We start from the raw sequence: 21,330 nt of genomic DNA, 5'->3' as shown, positions 1-21,330 counted from the left end.
ACAACCCGTTTCAAGAGACCGGTTACGCTTAAGGCTGTAAGCTGTATTTATTAGAATTACACTGTACTCTTATCCTGTGCTGATTTTATGCTCCTCCAGCTCTACCATCATTTAGAGTTCTCAGATATACACTACCTTATGTGTATATCTTCTGTGCATTTTCCATATGTTGCTTCTTGACCAAAGGTGATTCTACCTAACTTGTATTGTTTGTAACTTGTACTGTCCGTAATTTTGTATTGTCCGTAACTTGTATTGTTTGTAACTTGTACTGTCCGTAATTTTGTATTGTCCGTAACTTGTATTGTTTGTAACTTGTACTGTCCGTAATTTTGTATTGTCCGTAACTTGTATTGACCCACTTTACCAGTTACTTGAAAACTGTTGAAAACGATTCTTATTTTTCATCGGAATTGTTTCTCACGTGACGAGCAATTTGAGCTCTCAGTTAGCTAATTGCTGTTTGAACACCTGAAGGTTTCTTTATATGTTTTGTCCTGTGCTTTACTTGGTAACAGGAGGTGGTTGGCAAAACGGGACAATACGAGAGCGGTATTAAAGTCTTAATCCCACTTACATGTCTAATCAACAGTTACCGTTTGCACACGAATGCAACAATGGCATAAACTGGCTTAAGTTTACGTTGCATAGCTCTGTGTTAAAGCAACGGTGATTTACTTAATCCGACAATTACTGTTACACACGAGAGTTAAATCTCTGTACAACTCTCCTATGGCTAACAATTGGCGGCAGAGCTAACGTCTGTTTGGTGCTTTTCAGCCTTTGACTTTGTCTCCGCTTCCTGTATACGTATTGTCTGAAACACAGGTACACCACGAGGTTCAGGCAACCCCGCGAATAGGACAGTAAAGTCACAAACCGTAACAGAAATATTGACGTCCACGATATCCTGTGTACTTCTACCACTAAGAAGTGGACAATTTCCCAAGGAGCCTGACAGAGAACAAACACAATGGATAAAAGCATAGGCAATCGGAACCGACTAAAATTGCCTGGAAAGTGAAACAAGGACGAACTTTGGGCGTTGTACTTGTGCATGGACGAGGCAATAAGAATACTGACAAAGAGAATAGGCACTGCGTATATCACGGTCAGGTCGAGATAAGTGAAAATATTAGCCAGGTACTTAAAGCGATATGTATTTAAACAGATTGATGTCTTTTCCGTGAAGGTAAGATCTCGGTCCCAAGAGGTGACTGATATGCTGTAGGAATCGTAGATGACTACGGACCATATGTTGTAGGCTGTAGAGAAGAACCATATAAGACTGATGAAGAACATACATCGGCCTGCTGTTACTGTTCTCTTCCCTCCACTAAACGTAGAGTACGCCCGCACCGACACCATGGCACACAACGTATAGAACACGGCCGTCTTTGCGAAGCAGGATACGTAAAGGTGTAACTTGCACAGGTAAGAGGCCAACTGGCTGACCGAGAACAGAACCAGAATGTCTCCAGGGAGCCCAACGCCCCCCGCCACCGCATCGGCCATGGAGATAGAGAAGACGAAAATGCATGTAGACCGGCCGAGCAATTTCCGCCGAACAATGGCGCAAATCATAACACTGTTCCCGACGGCACTAACTACAGCGATCACTGCACTGAACGCCATGGACACGTACTGCAGGTCTTGGATGCTCCGAATGGTGTCCATGTCGGTGGAAGTGTTGAATGGAGTACACTCCGGCTTGGCGTAGACACTGTTGTTCACATAAGGCGGAGCACAGCTGAACATGTCGTCTGTAGGAGGAGCTAAATACTGAGGGTTATCCTCATCACTCAGGGGCGTTTTCCCCCAACTCTGAAAACACTTAGGATTGGATAACTATCCTGGTTCTAACCCCTGAGCTCTCAAGGTATATATTCCATGTACTGACGCTTATTGAGCAAACTAGCATCATCACACTATGTTCTCTTGTCTGAAATTAAAGAGTATACCGGTATCCAAGAAAAGAACAATCTTAGATTCATCGTAGTGTTGAGACATTTAGAAGATGTTTTCCGAACAACATGTCCTTGAATGAACACGTTCAACATTCCGAAGTTCTATCTGACTCGGTTGTTCACAAACACCGCATTATGATACTTCCCATGACAGCAGCAAGGAGTAACGCAAAAATCCTACGGGTAACCGTTTCCGAGCGTTTCAATGGTCGCGTTTATCTACATCAAAACAGTGTAGCCCTGAGCGTGTGGTGACCTTGTCAGCACTCTATTCCCACCAACCTGAAAGCCGTGTCGCTCTCCAAGTACACTGTATGATTTGCTTGTCACGGCCAACAAACCAGGTCCGTCCATCTCGACTACTGCTTTGCATTGTCTCCTTAGCCCCTCAACCTCTTGTTGGTTGACAATGAACCGAGCCGTCCATCGTACCTGATTAGAATGAAAAAAGGAGTAAAGTTTATAATGACTGACACCAATGCGTGACTGCACTTATTAGCTCTGGATATGTTCGAACATACCGGACAGGTGCTATTTGCACAAGGTTGAAATCCAACCATCGATCATAGCACTCCCATCGACCTAAATCCGTACCGAGATGAGCTTTCCGCCAAGATGACACCCCTACAACCCAAACACGCTATCATCTCCCACGCCATTACATCCTAAGCACGGTAACCCTGAACTTCAGGGTGTTCATTATTTGAACAGGTGCTTTGTTTCGAACTATATGGCGTGTTGACCGACAAACTGTATTACTCCCAACAAACTCCGTCGTCTTGTGGCAGTGTACTGGTGTTTTGCCTTTCATAGCTACACCAGAAAACTTTGGCGCAGCGTAATGACCCAGGAGTCTCTCACCAATGCGGTCGCTGTGAGTTCAAGTCCAGCTCATGCTGGCTTTCTCTCCGGCCGTATGTGGAAAGGTCTGTCAACTACCTGCCAATGGTCGTGGGTTTTCCCCCGAGTTCTGCCCGGTTTCCACCCTCCATAATGCTGGCCGCCGTCGTATAAGTGAAATATTCTTGAGTACGGCGTAAAACACTTCAAATAAATAAATTAATTAATTAACGTAATTAAATTAAGTACGGCGTAAAAAACCAATCAAAAAAAAATCAATCAAACAGAGACTGAGTGAACCCCTTTGTTAACATATCTGTTCTGCCATGCACACTAGCTGACCTTTAATTGATATCAGTTCAACTAATCCAGCTGTTACAGTTAACAATTCTATCATCTTTTCACTTTGTAAAGCACAAACTCACGTTCTTAGAGCCACGTTAAGGTACCGTGTGTTGTTTCTCAAATGGAGGTTCTAGCCGGATTACAAGAAGCCAATTTCTACCTGAGGTTGACTATGCGACATCCCATTCACTTCTGTAAGAGTTCATCTGAGACTGACAAAAGTCTCTGTGCACCTACATGTAGTCTTGTACATTTACATCTGTTTCGGATCACCGGCGATAAGTCTGGAAGACGAACAGTGAAAATGCATCACATACACGCAGCAAAAACCAGAACATTATGTGTTAAGTATGTGTTGATTTGACTGTTGTTTGGGGTCATACTCAAGAATAAACAGAGGTTTAAAACACAACAATTGAAAGAAAGTAACTCGGAATAATGAAGTCGTATTATTAGTCTATATTTCGGCCACTGTGTTTGTGCCATCATCAGGTGACAAAATCGTGATGATGGCACAAACATAGTGGCCAAAATATAGACTAATATTATGACTTCAATATTCGGAGTTACTTTCTTTCTATTTTATGAAAAACTGATCTGTGGAACCACTGGATTAAAACAACAATATTAGTAAAACAATTCGACCCAAGCTGTATTCGTTTCTGCCTTAACGATGGCGATTTATGGGTACATTTGTGTTGTATACACAAGTACTTGAGTAGAATAATAGTCAGTCTAGCTTGAGCTCTAATCGACACTGTGCCGTAAAAAGGTATCTCCCTCTGATTAGCTTATTGATTTCCGTTCTTCAGTTTGTTGAAAAACATCGTATTATTCATTTTGTTGTATTCGGAATTGTTATGCTGTTCCGCTACCAGACTGTCTCCTGGACCCCAGGTATGAATAACGGACGTGATTATGCGACACTAGGTTATAAAGCTTTGCAATGTACAGTACGCCAACTTGGTCAGGTGCCCGGAGATCGAGCTCATCCGAAATTTGCTCATGACCTGAACTTCTAAAGCATCTTGAGTTCAGTTTCCAGTCAGCATGATTTTGCACACTCCGTAGTTTAGTGAGGTGTAAAAGTTTCAAAATTAGAGGTTCGCATTTTCCTCTCACCGAAGAAATTACATACCTTGTTTAATAAATAAATCCACCCACTACAAAGTCTAAACAGTTCCATAAATCCAGCAAAAGGAAACCAGTTTGCTGATTATAGAATACGAATGCATCCAGAGCTATATCTGTCCATTGGTTAGCGTATTTTAAGACTCGGGAAACACTGAATATAGAACAGAGCAAGATCAAAACCTTACTCAGATTTCAAGCTCATCCGTGTGTCGAATTTGATTTTGCAGGAGGTTCTTATTTGAGCATAAAAGAAGATTTATGATCCAGGTGTGCAACAATAGTGTCCACTTGAATTAGACCCTTACTGAGGTGAGTAAGAGTGCGCAGTGAATTGTGTATGTACAGGACTTGGTACCTAAGGTATTCCAAAATGAAATAGAGTTCTTTGCTGCAGTATTACAGTATGCCTGTAATATAACTAACTCAGATAAGTGAAGTACCACAAGGACTACGCGTGCAGTATAACTAAGTCAGATAAGTGAAGTACCACAAAAATATGCGAGCAGTATAACTAACTCAGGTAAGTGAAGTATCACGCGGAATATGCGTGCTATGTAACTAACTCAGGTAAGTGAAGCACCACATGGAGTATGCGTTCAATGTAACTAACTCAGATAAATGTAAAACACCAAGCCTCGGCTTGCAGATATAGAATGCATGCAGATTTCTGATTATCTTCTTCACTCTATCTTAAACGAAAACAATAACTTCATCCACGTTTGTGTCAAATTTCCACATGCATGAAATCGCAATTATGTTTGCAATGGTCAGTGAATGCATCTCAGTATTGAAATACACGCAATCAAATTCCAAGCCCTAGAATGTTACGAGAGTGGGTCGATAGAGAGTGAGACAACAGCTGAGAGACGTCTACACGCGTCTTTCGTACGCTTAAAGGGGTTTTAATTCCAAAAATTAACGCGCCGTTTCGAAAAGCATGAAGCAAACTGTTATTTTTGCGTTATACAAGTGTATACACTTTAGTTGTCTTCCCTAATAAATGGTAGGTTGAGATATTTTCTCCGTAAAGTACGGTTACCCATCGTCATTTGAACATAATTCCACAAACTGAAGCCTAATAAACTAGTCAACATATACAAGCTAGATACCCGATTACCGGTTATAACAGGTATCAGTTACCCAGCAGTTGTTAGCACCTTCCTTACCGTTTGACTACATACAAGGTGTGTTCCTTGAAAACACAGACCTTCCGCCATCACTCAAGGGAAGATGAAAGCGAGGCGGTGGTGCCAGAGAACAGACAAGACAGTACGCTAAATCATAGTATCCGGTACTTTGCGTCAATAGTACAAAAGATTATGCCTTTCCGAAAGCCAACGATCTGCTCTATGATTGGCATCACTCTGTATCCCTGTCTGCGCACACAAAGCCGATAGCAGGCAGTGTATATTGTACGATATCATTTGATCACAAAGCAGAAGACATAACCTCCGACAAATAATTGTGCATAGGCTTGTATCTCGTCACAGCGCCTGTAATAATGACGGCGAGTTTCGTCCAACTAAGGTGTTATGATCGGGACGATAACAATAGCATTAGCTCACGTTACCCGCCGTGTTTTGAAACAAACAAAGGAAGTTGGCTAGGACGGCCTAGTATTTGTTTTCGCCTGCGTTGTTACTGATTCGAGAAACCATGTCGTTTATCTCTCCTTTCAAAGTCTATGTGGAATGTGTTCTATGGCTATTTCGACAAGTTTCTTTTATTTATTCAGAAAAAGGATTCTTTCTTTTCCATTGCTCTTGGGGCCTTGATAACAATAAGCAATCGTGACCTTTCCAGTAGTCTTTCGTGACGTTCGGAAACCACTCACCTTCCACCAAACTGGAAAAAGTTTGCCTCTATGATTTGCCAACGGTCCACTGTTTACCCATTGCAAATGGGTGCAAAAATAGAATTTTTCATCAGTTTTTATTGAAGTCAGGTGGAAGCAATCCATATTCCATGGAAATGAATCAGTTCATGAATTTCTTTCAAGCACAAAAGTATAAAGCACATGTACCTCAGTCAGGCTTGGAACACAACTTTTTAAATTAGCAAAATGATTTGCGTAAAAATATTGAAGTTCATATGACTTTACCGGTATAAACACAAACCATCCCAACACAAGGGTCCTAAACATTTCGCGAACTTCTTTAAAGGAGAGTTTTATAAAAGAACATAACTTTTTTCTAAACTTACGAAGCCAAAAGGACGCAAAAATGGCGCACATTACACTCGCTTGGTTATTATATAATATCAGCAGTTGTAGTTAACACCCCACGGCTTTTCGTCTGTTCTATAACAGACCTGTATCGAACTTTATTTATCTGCATCGTTTATTGTTCTCTGTGCGGTGAAATACCCTCTTTACCCAAAACACTGTGGCTATCTCGACTGTAGCTTTGTTTGGTCAGGTACTTGCCGAGGTTTAATCCGCGGTTTCTCCAATCATAAATGTGACCACTGTCGTAGATGTAAATAAGTATTGCGCAAGGTGCTGAAGATCGGTCAGATTAATCAATAAATATTTAACAGTCTCAATTATCTCAATTGTATTCCATGCCTGGAATCAATAAAGGTTAATGACTTGCCCACTATTTATTAAAACCAGCCTTATATTATACAAATCTGTTGAGTGTGAATTTGACTAGTGTGTCAAGAATGGGTCATATGAGCATTGATTCTGTATTCCATTGGAACGGATGTATACAAATGTAGGAGTTGATGATTAGATTCAATCGCTCATGCTTAACAAGGTAATTTCTCCGTTATAAAATTCACTTGACGTAAAGGTGAAACCGATTCTGAGCCTGTAGAATGCTACAATACTGCAAGTCACAAAATAAGTATAATAGAACACTAAAACACAATAAGGAAAAAACTCAGGTGATTTGTGCACTAATTGGCAGGTCGGTCATTTCTTTAATGGTGTGTGTAAACAGACTGGTCGATACACGTATTGATTTGAAGATTAATCGATGAAAGTGATTATCCGGGTTTTTTTTTCTGAGGAACGTTTGTTATATTTTGTTCAAATGTCAAAATAATCACCTCTAAGAGCAACAAAAAAAAAGAAAAAATAAAGGCAGGCGAGGGATAAACAAATAACCGATTTTTTCCATCACTGGGCATCACTGTAACGAGAGGCTACAACTGGTCAAACTTGATACAACCCGTGTTTTGTGACAGCTATTCTACCACGTAGAGATACCACGCAAAAGGCACGTCAGTGTGATATCGAATCCATTCACATAGGCGTAGGATAATTCACCGCACTTCTGTGAAGTATTTCCATCGACCCTCAACAAGTGAATCAGTCAGCGACCGAATACTGATCAACTATCACCCCTCCCCGCCTCCCTACCCAACACATCCATCTCTGCTTTATACCCACTTAACTTCGGCCATATGGTGCACTCCAAACCCCAGCGATACTAGCTGAGCTGTATTCATTAGCAGTGGCTGTCACTCTCTGACCGCGCTATGAGATGGGGTGAGAAAGAGATGACTATGTGTAATAGAGAATCAATCCTTCACAGACAGGCTCGGTTCGGGGGAGGGACCCTGATAAATACTACCGCACTTACTCACAGTCTGTCTAAATGAACCCTCAATTTGATTTAGACGTACAGCCACTGATTAGTCTTGTTAAAGTCAATGCGCCATATAGCTTTACTGGCTTTCATCCTCTGTGTGTACTGATCGCGTTCGAGTTTGGGGGGAAGTGTATAGAATGTACGCTCGGGCTCCAGAGAGACATTCATAACCTGTCCCATTCTGTGACTTAAAATCCGTTCGATATTGGTCTAGCTTACTAGATGGGGTATTTACGATTCCATGTCCGTTGATGATTTCCACTGGGGACATTGTCTATCGGCCAGACGGTACACTACTTGGGGCCAAGATAGCCCCGTAAATCAAGCTAGACGAGGACTACGGGACTTAACAGGGATCTCTTGACAATTGCTAGCCAGCCTGATTCAAATAATCATTGCCAGCTACGGTATTCTAGACATCTGTAGACCGGCAAATGATGGATGAAGCCAGATTACAGCTAGTCACCGAACAGTGATAACAACAACAACAGTAGGCAACTCTGTTGTTCAAGAACCTCATTTTTCTATTATTTACCTCGAAGTGGAAGATGTCTTTTCTGGGATATAACCCTACCTACTGTATTTACCTCGGTGTGAAAAATGTCTTCGAATCTCTACATGGAAATGTTTCTTTTTTTTTTTTGGAGAGTTTTTTTTCTGATATCTAAGTGCATATTAAAAACAGTATTTATCCTAGCTATGTTGTTCTGTGATTACATATACTATCACAGCCCTGTCTTGATCCATAAGCTTACCTTGGATCTCTGTACTTCTCCGTGCTGGCTTTAGTACACAACTGTTGGCCGCCAAATAATGTCTGTCCGTAGTCACAGTCATCTTGCTTATCGATTCCAGATAGGTATCCTCGTGTGTCATCACTAGTAATTCAAGACAAACATGAAACTGGTGGAAACTGATTAGATTCGAACTCCAACCACCATCTTTGAATGCATACCCCTCACAGTGAGAGAAATCCATAGCTGAGACAACCATGAGTACGGACAGACACATTATTTGGCGGCCAGCAGTGGTGTATTGAAGGCAGCAAGGGAAGTACAGAGGTGTTCAAGGTAAGCTTATGGATCAAGACAGGGCTGTGATAGTATAAGTAATCACAGCCCTGTAGAGCTATATTCATCCGTGACAGACAAGCTAAGGGCCTTCCCGCATTTGTCGTCAAACTTTGAATGAAAAGAAGCCCGCGCTAGCCGGAGGATGGGCATAGCCCTCCATATATGCTATCAATTCTTCCGGTAATAACATTGTGGTCTACACTTGTCACGCCTGACACATCACATACTGTTAGACAAAACTGTCCACAGTGACATCCACGTTGGTGATCACGATTACATCTTTACGGTACTGCTGTAATCACTTTGTGCCTGGAGTAAGAGAGCGGCATTGTCCATTCAGTTTCAGTCATTCTATAACGATCCATCACCCCACAGCAGTAACATGATGATCAATCAACCCTCGAGTACCCACTGTGATGACGCCTATATAGCGGGCAAAGCAAAGTGCTCTCCAGTTCTGTCTTCTTCACATATCTTTGGACATGTGCATCGGCACAACGGCAGTCACCAGTCGGGCAGATAACTCAATTTCTGTACGCTGTCAAAGGTTTCAAACTTTTCCAGAATTGATGTATAATCTGTCAATTTCAAAATGAATGCTGCTAGATTTACCTGCAAAAGTTGCCGTGCCAAATCATAACCCAAAAGCTTCGCCTTACTTTGGCTGAGATTAATAATGTTAACAGGGTAAAGTATCAAAATCTGCGGACGTATTTCTCAATGTTATCATTAACAGTCTTCATCCAACAAAGTTTGACAAACTCGAGCTTCACAACAACTCCAATTAACACGAGTGGTTTGTCAAATCCGTGCAGTTCTATTTCTAAATTGACCGTAACCTCACGCAACGCAACAGCTCATTAACACTGCCGACAACGTCAATAACGGTATCTCTTTTCATACAAGCATGGAAATGATTAGTAAACACATACTCCGCTAATGCAATCTCTCGATGCATATTTCGCCGAATCCCAAAAGACATAACCTTCGTCAAGTCATCAAAACAGTGAGTAATGTTTACAAAAGAGAAGTACAAGGTCCACTGACGTGCCAGTCGTTGAAACTTTAATGTACTGCTAAACAAAACAAAAAATGGATCATGTTCGTTGAACAGATGGGCAAATGGGCCAGATGCTTAAAAACAACAAGAACAGGTGAGCGGGAAATACCTCAGGCAGCACAGTGCGCGACTCTCTACCACAAGACCTAAGGCTTTTACATGAAAAGTTAAAAGATAACATTTTTGAGGTAAATTGACTGGAGACCAGCTGAAACAATGTCGACTGGTGTGTTCACATCACTCACAAAAACTCCGCGTGTAATAACTGACTTCGATGAAATTGTTAAAAAAAACACATGAAGACTTTTGTCCAGATCCATGGTTAATAAGGACACCTGTCTTTAACCGTAAGTTTATATTTATTAACACTACCAAAAGTTTCCACGAAGCCGTGTCTCACAGTAAAAATATTTCACTCTGATTGGAACTCGGATTTTCATTGATTACCGATCAGGAGGATCTGCCTCATTAAGGCTTTCCCTAGGGGAACAAAATATAGTGGACGATTTATCAATCCTCTCGCAAAGCACCGTATGCAATTTTAACGAAATTGTTCGTCAAACACTAACGATATCCTCTGATTGTTAAGCTGTGCCCTCTTGACCTTAGGGAATCTCCGTCACTGAACATGCAAGCAAGATTAATTGTTACCTTTCTAACCTTCACTGAAGTAATGAACTTCCTTTAACAACAATAATACTGGCATGCAGACTTCAGGAGTCGACTTCACATAGCCACTTTTGACATACGTTTAAAATCGAAATAAACTTTATATACTCGTTTCACGTATACACTTTTCATCCTTATATGAACTTCGGTACTTAGTTTTTAATAACTTTAACCAAAGTCAGTCAGTCAGTGTTTGGGCTTTAGCGGCGTACTTAACAATTGACGACGAAGGAGTCCTTAGAGTGCATGTAATGTGCATGCTTGTTGTAGGGCGGATTTCCACCGCTTTTATTTAGTGCTGCTTCACTGAGACCAATTACCGAAGGCAAGTAAGCCGCCCCACCAGAGCCATTCTACTGATACGGGTCAACCAGTTGTTGCACGTCCCTTTATTGCAGAACTGACGAACGAACTGAGCCATTGGTGCCGGTCTTTGAATCAAAGAGATCACCTGAGTCAATGCCATCACTTGAATCAATGCCATCACTTGAATCAATGCCATCACTTGAATTAAAGCCACCTGATTTCACAAACACACACACTTGTGTTTATGACATCAGACCGAGCTACCCTGTCGGTAGGGTGTACAACTTTCTTCGAGACTTTCAAAGCGAGAGCTACCGAAACGTGGGACAATAAAAGTTACTACATCTCGACCAAATAAACTTCTAATGCACAAATAATTAAAGATTATTCTCAGAACGCCTGGTACATCAACCTCTATTAAATATTTTCACTGTTAACTATTTTCCATTTCTGGGATCCTTTTGCTGCAATTATGCAAAACGCAAACGGAATATTTGTTCAAACAAACAAGGCAACGCATGAGGTTAAAAAAAGGTAAACTACTAAGGCAGATTATTATTTGGAGACACCTAAATAGTTCCATATTTTGTTTTCTTCAACCGGTCACAGTTTTATTCCACCCATAAATGCGAACTTGAACTGCAGCATTGAACACGCACCATTGGTTAAATGAAAAAAAGTAAATGCCCAAAGTAGTAACAGATAAATTATAGCATTCATTGAAAGACACACATCCCAGTAGGGGGTTTGTCAGGATGCAAATAACCCACAAGGGTTGTACTGAGTATATATACATGCGTTAAATAAGACCGTGCACCTTCGAAAAAAAAAAACACATTACATACGCGGCCAAACTGACGACGGTGAAATTGTCCCTTTATCACACGCTGTTAGGTTAAGCCACCTTATATTCCAACTCATTTAAAATTTGACGTCAAATCTGGAAATTATTAGGCACCGCTTTATCTGGTGCGCTGATTTAAAAACAAATAATCAGGTGGAGAGCCTAAAACCTAACCGAAGGAAAAAATACAGTGTTCGTTTTACAAAATGCACTCTTACCGTTTTATGATAAGTAATCTGGTTAATGTAAGTTTCCAGGTATGTTCCTTGCTGCTCGCCAGAGCACAGCGCGAAGACCGCTTATCCCCTCCATGTACGCCACTGAAACTGTGGCCTTCAAGCTGTCGACGGCCCGATCACTGTCAGCTGTTCGGAGCGCTGATAGTTCACCATATCTGCCCGTTACCTTTAAGAAGGCTCGTGAACTCTGTGATACCAAATAACTACGATGGCTGAGAATCAATAGCTACAATGCCTGAAATTAGCAGTGAGCTGCGAGGTTGACCAATACTACTGCTATCTGTCCCTTCACCATCTCGCCTGTCTCAGCATTTGTACTCCGATCATCGGTCCTGTCACCTGTGTAGGTGTGAAGTTCAACATGGAACAAGCCAATAAGCAGCTGGATTTTATAACTGACTGTACACCAAGGCGTGGCTTTTCCAAAAATCATGAATTTAAAACCTAGCTCGATACACAAAACCTACATATACATGGTACGGACTGAGTAGACAGCTTATGGCCCTTGTCTTCACTTAACCGTGCTGTATACCAGACTTTCATTTAATACACTTGTTTAATACACTTGGCTTTGAAAATAAGAAAAGCAAAGAAAAAAAAAAAAGACATGCCACAATTTAAAAGGCAAGGACAGTAAAACCAAAACACCAGGGACAATGTGATGTTGGAAAATGTTCACATCTACCATATAAAACCCGACCTTTTGTCAATTTACCGTAAGTACTGGCCACCCCCTGGCACCATGACTTAAGCAGTAATAAGTACAAAAATGTTAATTGCAATGACATTAATCTCAGTGGATGAACCCTTCTTATTTGTGAAATGAATGCATTTTCTTGTTTTTATTTGTTATTTACTTATTTGATTGGTGTTTCACGCCGAGAATATTTCACTTACAGCATTATGGTGGAAGGAAAGCTGGCAGAGAATGTGAGAGAAAACCCACGACCATTCGCAGGTAACTGCAGGCCTTCCCACGTCCGGCTGGAGAGGGAACCAGCATTAAAGTCGGACGTGAACTCACAGCAACCGTTTTGGTGATAGGCGTCTGGGTCATTGCGCCACCTGAGCCACGGAGCCCGCCCTTGTCATCTTGCATTCTATTGAAGGTTACACCACGTGCAAGCCTGGAGAAAAGCAGCGTACCTCGTCCTGCTGGCTACCTACAAACCTCTCGGCGAAAAGGCGCAACCCTTTCAGACAATCCAGCTCGGTTCAAACATTAGACCTCATAGACCAATGGCTTGTTATCTGGAACGTATTCAGATCTCGGGGCCAGTTTGGGTCTCCATCAAAATGACACTACCCGTATTGGACGCTAGAGTACCTAAGTCAGTCGCCCTAAAAAAAGTCAACAGGTGATTTTACGGTGAAATGTATCGATCTAGCATTGAAAGCTAAACCATGTTAAACCTACAGCTTTTATGTACCTGTCGTCAACCAGACGATGATAGTACTTAGCTGATACAGCTATATGGCTTTGGTAGTATCTACCGAAGATAATCATACGGCCTGGAGTTGTCAACAGCTGCAGAAACCAGACGCCAAACATGAAAATGTTAACATAAAAAAACCCGCTTCGGTAGAGTGTGTATAGTGCGCAATGCGGGTTTCTACCGACTAACGAGCCAAACAGTGGATTATCTCTCCTCTGTTGTTGCAACGGCGCTGTTCTATGAGGTTGTGTGTTTGCTTTCCTCCAAAGCCCACACCATTTATCACCATTATGAACCCAACTGCACACACTCTGCTAAACGTAAAACGGTCTGTGCGGCAGCATCCAGACACAACGGAAGTGCCATAACAGTGGTTTTCTCCAGTGGCGAATATTGAGTAAATGCTGCTGGCATTTAGGCAAAATTTTATGTACATGAGCGATGGATTATAACATTCAGTTGCTTATTGCAGCCATTCATAGTTTGTCTGGTACTATTTAATTTCAGATACAAAATATGAAATCGCCAAAATATAGTCGAAACATTGCCTAAGTGCCGATAAAATTCAATTCTTCATTCCAAAACACGAAAGATACCACGGTATATTTTTCCAAAACAATTCAAAATCGGCTCACAATATGCATGCAGTCACATTGCGTTTCCAATTCTACCCTGAAGCACGAGTCATTTCCATCTCAAATAGGGAGATAGAAAAACGGATGAGTTCTTCTATTATTGCAATTGCTAAGGTAATAACGTCTATAGCCCCGAGCTTGACGTTATTGCACTGAATTATGACTCGGCATTTGAAAGTAAGGGCACTCAATTCACGTTCCACCAGCTGAAACTAGTCGACCTTGGTTTCCTCGGTGAAAGCATTTCGCTCATACGTCTAATTGGTCCCCGATCAAATACAAATTACACTGACTACAAGGAGATTCCTGTGCATCTGCGAAAGGATGCAGTGTAACACGAGCATACTTACATGTGGCATTCACCGATATCCTCGCTCTTTTGCTATGTGTTTGTTCTGTTGTATTCCCATGTTGTGTAATTCTTCATGAAACACCTACTCCCCGCGGAAATCAGAGATTGTGGACCCCACCACAACTGTCTAGCGGTCTGTATTCAATCAGTGCTCATAGTTTATATTGCCTACCTATTCTCCATCCATCTACCCATCATTACACAACAAACACGGGTTTTTTGTAAAAGCCTTGGGGATAACACTTACAGTTGTGTGACACTTAGAGCAAAGTGGTCGAGCAAAACTAAGTTAAATAGGAGAGCCTCTGCGTTGTTCGTATTTTGAAAATAAGTGGCTGGTGTTACCTTTCGTACAGAGATTCTGTCTTCATTAACTGTACAGTCGTGGCATTTACCTGAATACCGCCATCAATTTTCTTCTGTGATTTCGTATCTTTCGTTACCATTAAGATTTTAGTTTTGAGTGTGTGTGTGTTTAAACATTTGTGCTATTTTTTTCTGAAGCATTTGCGTCATGTCATATCGACTATCACGTTCAATTGTGTAAAAATACGTTAAATCACTTCAGAGAAGGACATCGTTATGTCTGTCGAGTTTTAGAGACCCATATAATACAAGCAGGACTGTGACTTTAGAATGTCTGTTTTCAAACATTGCAAATGCAATGGGTATGGCTGTGCTGTCAAACCCACCAAATTATGCAAACAGAAATTTGCAGCGTGACACCTGAATTTTTCTTGAATTTCCTACTAAATACGTCAGAGAATATTCAGAGAATTCGACATCAGTTCATTTCAAGTGATGTCCTTTCTCCCTGTATACGTGTTGAGGAGCAATCAATGTACATCAGATGAACAGCACTGGTTAAAAACCGTACATCTTTAAGAAATTTATTTCTTTGTTTGAAAGGTCTTAGTCAAGGATCGTTAAGGAAACTGTTTTGGGACAAGTAAATATACACATCACATACCCTGGATATATTTCTCACCAATGATCTTCTCATACACCGGAGTATTGCTGTCGCCTTGATACATGACACCATCTGTCTTCAACTGTAACTAATCACGATCACCCTTCATAGATGACCACACGCCTGTCAGTTCAGCAAATTGCGCAGCTCGATAACAAACATCCGCCCACAGCAATTGAGGTGACCAAACTCGTTGGACACATATCCGGTGTTTCCTAATGTAAGTCGAACTGGCGCTGGACAACCACGGCAGAGCAAGATGACCGCGAAGCTATCCGTGCAACAGGTGGAATACTCTAACACTTTGCCTGATACAGTGTGAAATGACATGTAGTTGATAGAACGCCTGAGACCAGGTGACTTGACCCTTAAACACGTGGCATAGATGGGAGAGGGGTGTTTGGGGGGGGGGGGGGCTGATCCACGGTTGGGAGAGATGACGCTAATTTCTCAGGGATGGGAGCCAGGAGTGATAAATCTGCATTTGCTTTGTTTTAACGTGAGTGAGTGAGTGAGTGCATAGGGTTTAACGTCGTACTTAACAATTTTTCAGTCATATGACGACGAAGGAATCCTTAGAATGTATGTAAGCCCGGAGGTAAGTAAGCCGCCCCGCCCGAGCAATTATACCGATACGAGTCAACCAGTAGTTGCACTACCCCTTTCATGCTGAACGCCAAGCAAGGAAGCTGCAGCTTCCTCTTTTAAAGTCTTAGGTGTGACTAGACCCAGAATTGTCCACTGCTCCCGAAGTGGACGCTCTACCAACTGTGGTAGCGGGACTGGTGTTTTAACGTGGGACAAGGATTCATAACGCAATAGATATTAAATAATGATAGATGCATCCAGCCACTAGAAGATAGAAGTCATTCGGGAATATGGGAGATCTGGCCCTACTACTAATTTCAACGAGAGCAACCTGAGAGTCCATGAGATCTGTATGGTTATGTATAGTTTATAACGTCACTGGGACGTGGTAACGACATGACCATAGTAACCGCAGTTCCAGAGATCACATCAGGTGACCTATAGTTTCTACTGTTACCGAAACATGATGGTTATCCGTGATCATGTATCCGGGATCACAAAGTATCCGTGATCATGTTAAATCACCTGTGTAGTGTCTAATATCACCGGAACATGATCAGGACCAACAGGATGCCACGAGACACGGTGAAATGTCCATGTATTCGCCAAATTCTAAAAGATCGTGTAAAATGACAATTTAGGTGGTTGGTGACCTAAAGTAACCAAAGACCCCGATATGAAGCTGGATAACTCTGTGGATACCCACACTTCAGAGCATCTCGTAACTGTCAGTCTTTGTAAACTTCATTTCTTGCCAGATAGTGAAAGTGTCTTTAACAATACTTGAGGGAACAAGCCATCTGTGGCACTGATCGATCGTGGGACACGATCCTCGTGCACAGGTAAACACGCACTGCACTTGTTTAATTGGTAATTTTGACAGGTAACGATTACTTGTCAAGTTTAGCTATAAGATCTATTTGTTCAGGATTGTTCAACAGCGCTACGTGTACTTGGAGATGTGTGTGCAAGTCAATGCAGTGATTAACTCTGTTGTGTACCTGGCGTTTACAGGGTCCGTTTTGCACCTGAAGCAAACAGATGTGACACAGGGTTTGACACAAGTTTAAAACTATCCTCATTTAAATCTATATAATTGCAATAATCTTATTTAGGCTAAGCTATGATCAGAACCCTTTCAAAATTACAGTATACATGACCAGAAAGCATTCTGTCTGTCTTGTATCTGGAATAAAGTGCACTCTATTTATGTGAGATAACATGTTGATAAGCTGGTGTGGTATTTACAAACACTATATGAGATAACATCTTTACATGGTATGTGGTCTTCTCACTCTTACGCAAGACAAGACAAGTCGTATAAATGGTATATAACATTTGCAATGTGTGAGACATCAAACAGTATATTTGAGTGTGGTACAATTTGCACGTGTATATATGCGATAGCAAGTCCTATGGAAATACCATTGTGAGATGACAAAATGTAATAGTTGGACTGGTATATTGCATGACCGGTTGAAATATGGCATGAATGGGTGGAATATGGCATGAATGGGTGAAGTATGACATGAACCGGTGGAATAAGGCATGACCGGGTGGAATATGACATGAACGGGTGGAATATGACATGAATGGTTGAAGCATGAACCGGTGGAATAGGGCATAAACAGGTGGAATAGGCCAAGAACGGTTGGAATATGGCATGAATGGGTGAAATAAGGTATGAATGGGTGGGATATGACATGAAAAGGTGGAATACGACACGAATGGGTGAAGCATGACATGAATGGGTGAAATAGGGCATGAACACTTACTTGAGATAATAAGTCGCATAACCGAACTGTGGTGTTTACACCAGAACTTTTATGGGTGGAGAGTTATACTGAACTCAGTATTGGAGGAATGAAAGAAGCCATCCGGTGAGATCGTTATAGCGTATTTAAATAAATATTTAAAAAAAAAAACAAAATAAATAAACTGAAAAAAAACTACTTTAGACTCTCTGGACAGAGACACGCATATCAGCTTGGTTTTATGCCCCTGATTAAGCATGGATTCCGATTAACCGATTTTGGTATTCCAGCATTGCGACAGTTTGGCTTCATATATACATACCAGGCGGAGGGAAATAACTGTTAGCTTTCTTGTTGTAGGAACAAACAATACAGACCTTGAATGGCGTCGTATAGTATCCTCTGCCGTGGCTTTCAATAGCAATTCAAGAGCATATGTATCGATTAACTTGGGTGCGTTTGTCCCGAATTTCCTGTGAACTGCAGAGTTCAGCGATCTCCTCCGCCCTCTTCAAACCTCTAATGAATTTCTTTGACCAATGAAAGTGTCAATGTATTGAGCGAGATCTCGTATCATCTCGCGCTATACAAGTCCAAAAAATTAATCATGTGAAATCGATAAGGTTTACCGAGGCATGACTGTGTATCTTATCCTAGCAAGTTCATCTTCTTGTGTCGCTTGCTTTATCTCAGCTGTAACAAGGTAATGTCGGTCCACGGCGCCGTTGCACGATGAGATCGACCAATCGTAGGTATCACTGTGTACAACAATGGCCAACCATAATGCCGCTCGCCTTGAAAAAGATGATCAACAATTTCTGATAAACGGCTTCAGTGTAAAATAAACTTAGGTTAAAAAAGCTTAGATACGGTCATCAAATTACATTTTCATTTAATGTTGATGCTTTCTTTGTTCTGTAGATTGTTTTGATATGGTTTTGATAATTTGGATTTTTTTTAATATAAGATTATTACAATTCGCAAATATAAATGAACACAAAGTAGCACACACACATTTAGTGACGGGTGGCTTTGGTAATCTTAATATACAGTATCGCTGTTTTGAAAGCGTATCACGAAGGTATGAACTACCCTCAACTGAAAACGAACAACATCCTCAAATACAAATGTCTAAAACATCAGAATTAAATCACTGAGCAAACGTATCCAATCATTCGGCACCTCAGCCGCACACCTCTTTCGGCACCATCTTGAATCATACTTATTTCGGCTTTTCATCCGCGCACACACTGAATCAAATGCCAATGAAGAGATGAAATAAAGTTTATGCTTACATTTATAGTTTATGTTATATAAAGTACATTTGTAAGCAGCCTTGGCTTCTCGTCTGTAAAGCCCGAGTGTTGCGCGTGATGCCTGACACGGTATTATACAGATCTTGGTTGACTACATATTCTGTTCATTTTCCGAAAAGGTTCTACAGTCGACTTTAACGCTGGCGATGCTGTCATTCATTACTGTATTTTCTGCGAATGCTCGAGGGATTCGCCCCTTCTTCTGCCCGGATTCCTCCCACCAATATGCTGGCCGCCGTGAAATAAGTGAAATAGCTTGAGTTCGGTGTAAAACACCAATCCAATAAATAAATTAGTATTTTATGAATATTGGCCTGTAAATAACTTTTACCTTACGTTTGTCCTAATTTGGCTGGTTTCAATAGATGTCTGTAATTTTTATTTGATTTTTGCACGTTCTTTACCACATCGAAGATCTTTTAAGGCCACAGTCCTGCATTAATCATGTTCTCGCTAAGACAGGGTTGCAATATTGCCAACATGGCGTTAAGCCATAGTCATTCATTCATTTATTCACCCATCATTCGTCCATCATATTGGTCATGGATTCAGTGACATCCGGGTGTGTGACGCGGTATAGAATGGCAGAGCGAAACTGTGCCATTGCACTGAGCCATTACATCAAACCAGTCGCAATTTGCTAGCTTCCGGGGAAGGTTCGATAAAGGATATAGGTTTCCTATTAAGCTTTGATGTGGAAATTTCCTACTTGGTCTTCATTGAGCGTTGGCTAACCGCTGACGTATTTATACACCATACAGTGTTACACTGCTTTCAAATAAAGACCAGACAAGCACGGAGAAATTCAGAGTAACGTTTGAACTCGGGTAGTGTAATTGGCTATGTTTCCGCAGTGGCCGGTGGAACCTTTTTTCCTTTTATCTGATAGGATATTGCAGTTTCATTTGTGGACATCTTGTGACTGGTTGTCCATATCGTCAATGGCTAAACGCATGGAATTACTGATTAAAAACGTTTCATGTGTGTGATGGACCCATACTTTGTCTGTGGTGGACCCTTGTTTTGTGTGTGATGGGCCCATGTTTTGTGTTTGATGGACCCCTGTTTGTATGATGGGCGCCTGTTTTGTGTGTGATGCACGCCTGTTTTGTGTGTGGTGGTCCCTTCTTTTGTGTGTAATGCTCCACTATTTTCTTTGAGAAGCGGTAACATTTGGTTATTTATTTTATTCATTTGTTTTGTATTTGGCTGAGATCATGTAAAATAGGTATTGTGGTGAATTTCTTTACAACATTGTATCGGGTATGCCGTGCCATTGATGTGTGTTCTCGCGATAGGCCTGTCTCACTGCTTCACTGGATCTTCGTGTTTAACATCATCAAATATGACACCTCCCTCAGAATACCGACCAGTACTTGGCTAGGGACTGATCTGCAAGTAAAGAAGCATAACGATCGGTAATTCCAAAGAATAAAAAAGTCTAACTCAACTATTTCGCTCAAATTTCACGTGAGCTGTAGGCCTAATATGTGTGGTAAAACGTGAAATGTGGACGGAAACAAATCCATCATAGCCGATTACAATTAGATTACCTACAAAGTCTGGCCCCCGAATCAATAAAGCTCTCTTCTGCGAACGTGTTTCTATATTCAGTGCATTGGCGACATTAATTCTTCAGTGGCTCAGATGTGAGCACGTCATCAGAGAGGTCCCAAGTGGTAACAAAGGCCCTGAAGGTACAAACGTTTGGCTCGTCAAGGCGGATAATGTCAAAACTGTTTTGTGAGGAAAACCTTTTATGACCATTGGGCTATATAGGCGAGCAGGCGCTCAATACTGCTTCACAGATTTTTTAGTTTAGCCGCTGTTGGTATCCGCTCTGTGTCATGAATTATTAAAAATGAAATATCAGAAAAAGACAACTCTTTTACAAGACAAAAGATTGGTGGATTTTACATTACAATTTTCTACAACTGAGACTAAAATCTGCTGGTTTTGGATAAATCAGACAAACAGAATTCAATGTTTTATTCCAATAAGATTCTAATAAGCGTTTAATAACAAAGAAGGGCAAGTAGCTGATCTGGTTCTACACAGAATAAAGGATGTTATATCTTCACAGCGAAGAGATGACCCGGCCCGGATCGCTCTCCGGGCAGATCTGATGTACAGGAAGGTTAACAATAACAGGCATCTGTTAAATACAGCATATGGTTTAACCAGCATTATGTAGCGTACGAGC

General features: G+C 41.3%; 1 protein-coding gene across 2 annotated transcripts; it reads right to left on the bottom strand.

Annotated features, from left to right (window-relative positions):
* Positions 1–293: 293 nt before the first annotated feature.
* Positions 294–12,197, bottom strand: LOC135473954 (uncharacterized). Of its 2 annotated transcripts, XM_064753914.1 has the most exons (3): positions 12,056–12,197; positions 3,233–3,436; positions 294–2,399 (listed from the first exon to the last, which is right to left on the bottom strand). In XM_064753914.1, the coding sequence occupies exon 3, from the start codon at positions 1,756–1,758 to the stop codon at positions 697–699; it is 1,062 nt and encodes a 353-aa protein (XP_064609984.1). In that variant the 5' UTR covers positions 1,759–2,399; positions 3,233–3,436; positions 12,056–12,197; the 3' UTR covers positions 294–696. The 2 variants fall into 2 exon arrangements, with proteins under 2 accessions (XP_064609984.1, XP_064609986.1); XM_064753916.1 differs by lacking the exon at positions 3,233–3,436.
* Positions 12,198–21,330: the final 9,133 nt, after the last annotated feature.

This window comes from Liolophura sinensis, chromosome 8 (genome assembly GCF_032854445.1).
Source record: "Liolophura sinensis isolate JHLJ2023 chromosome 8, CUHK_Ljap_v2, whole genome shotgun sequence".
NCBI classification, from domain to species: Eukaryota; Metazoa; Mollusca; class Polyplacophora; order Chitonida; family Chitonidae; genus Liolophura; species Liolophura sinensis.
This window is presented reverse-complemented; position numbering and strand designations above follow the sequence as displayed.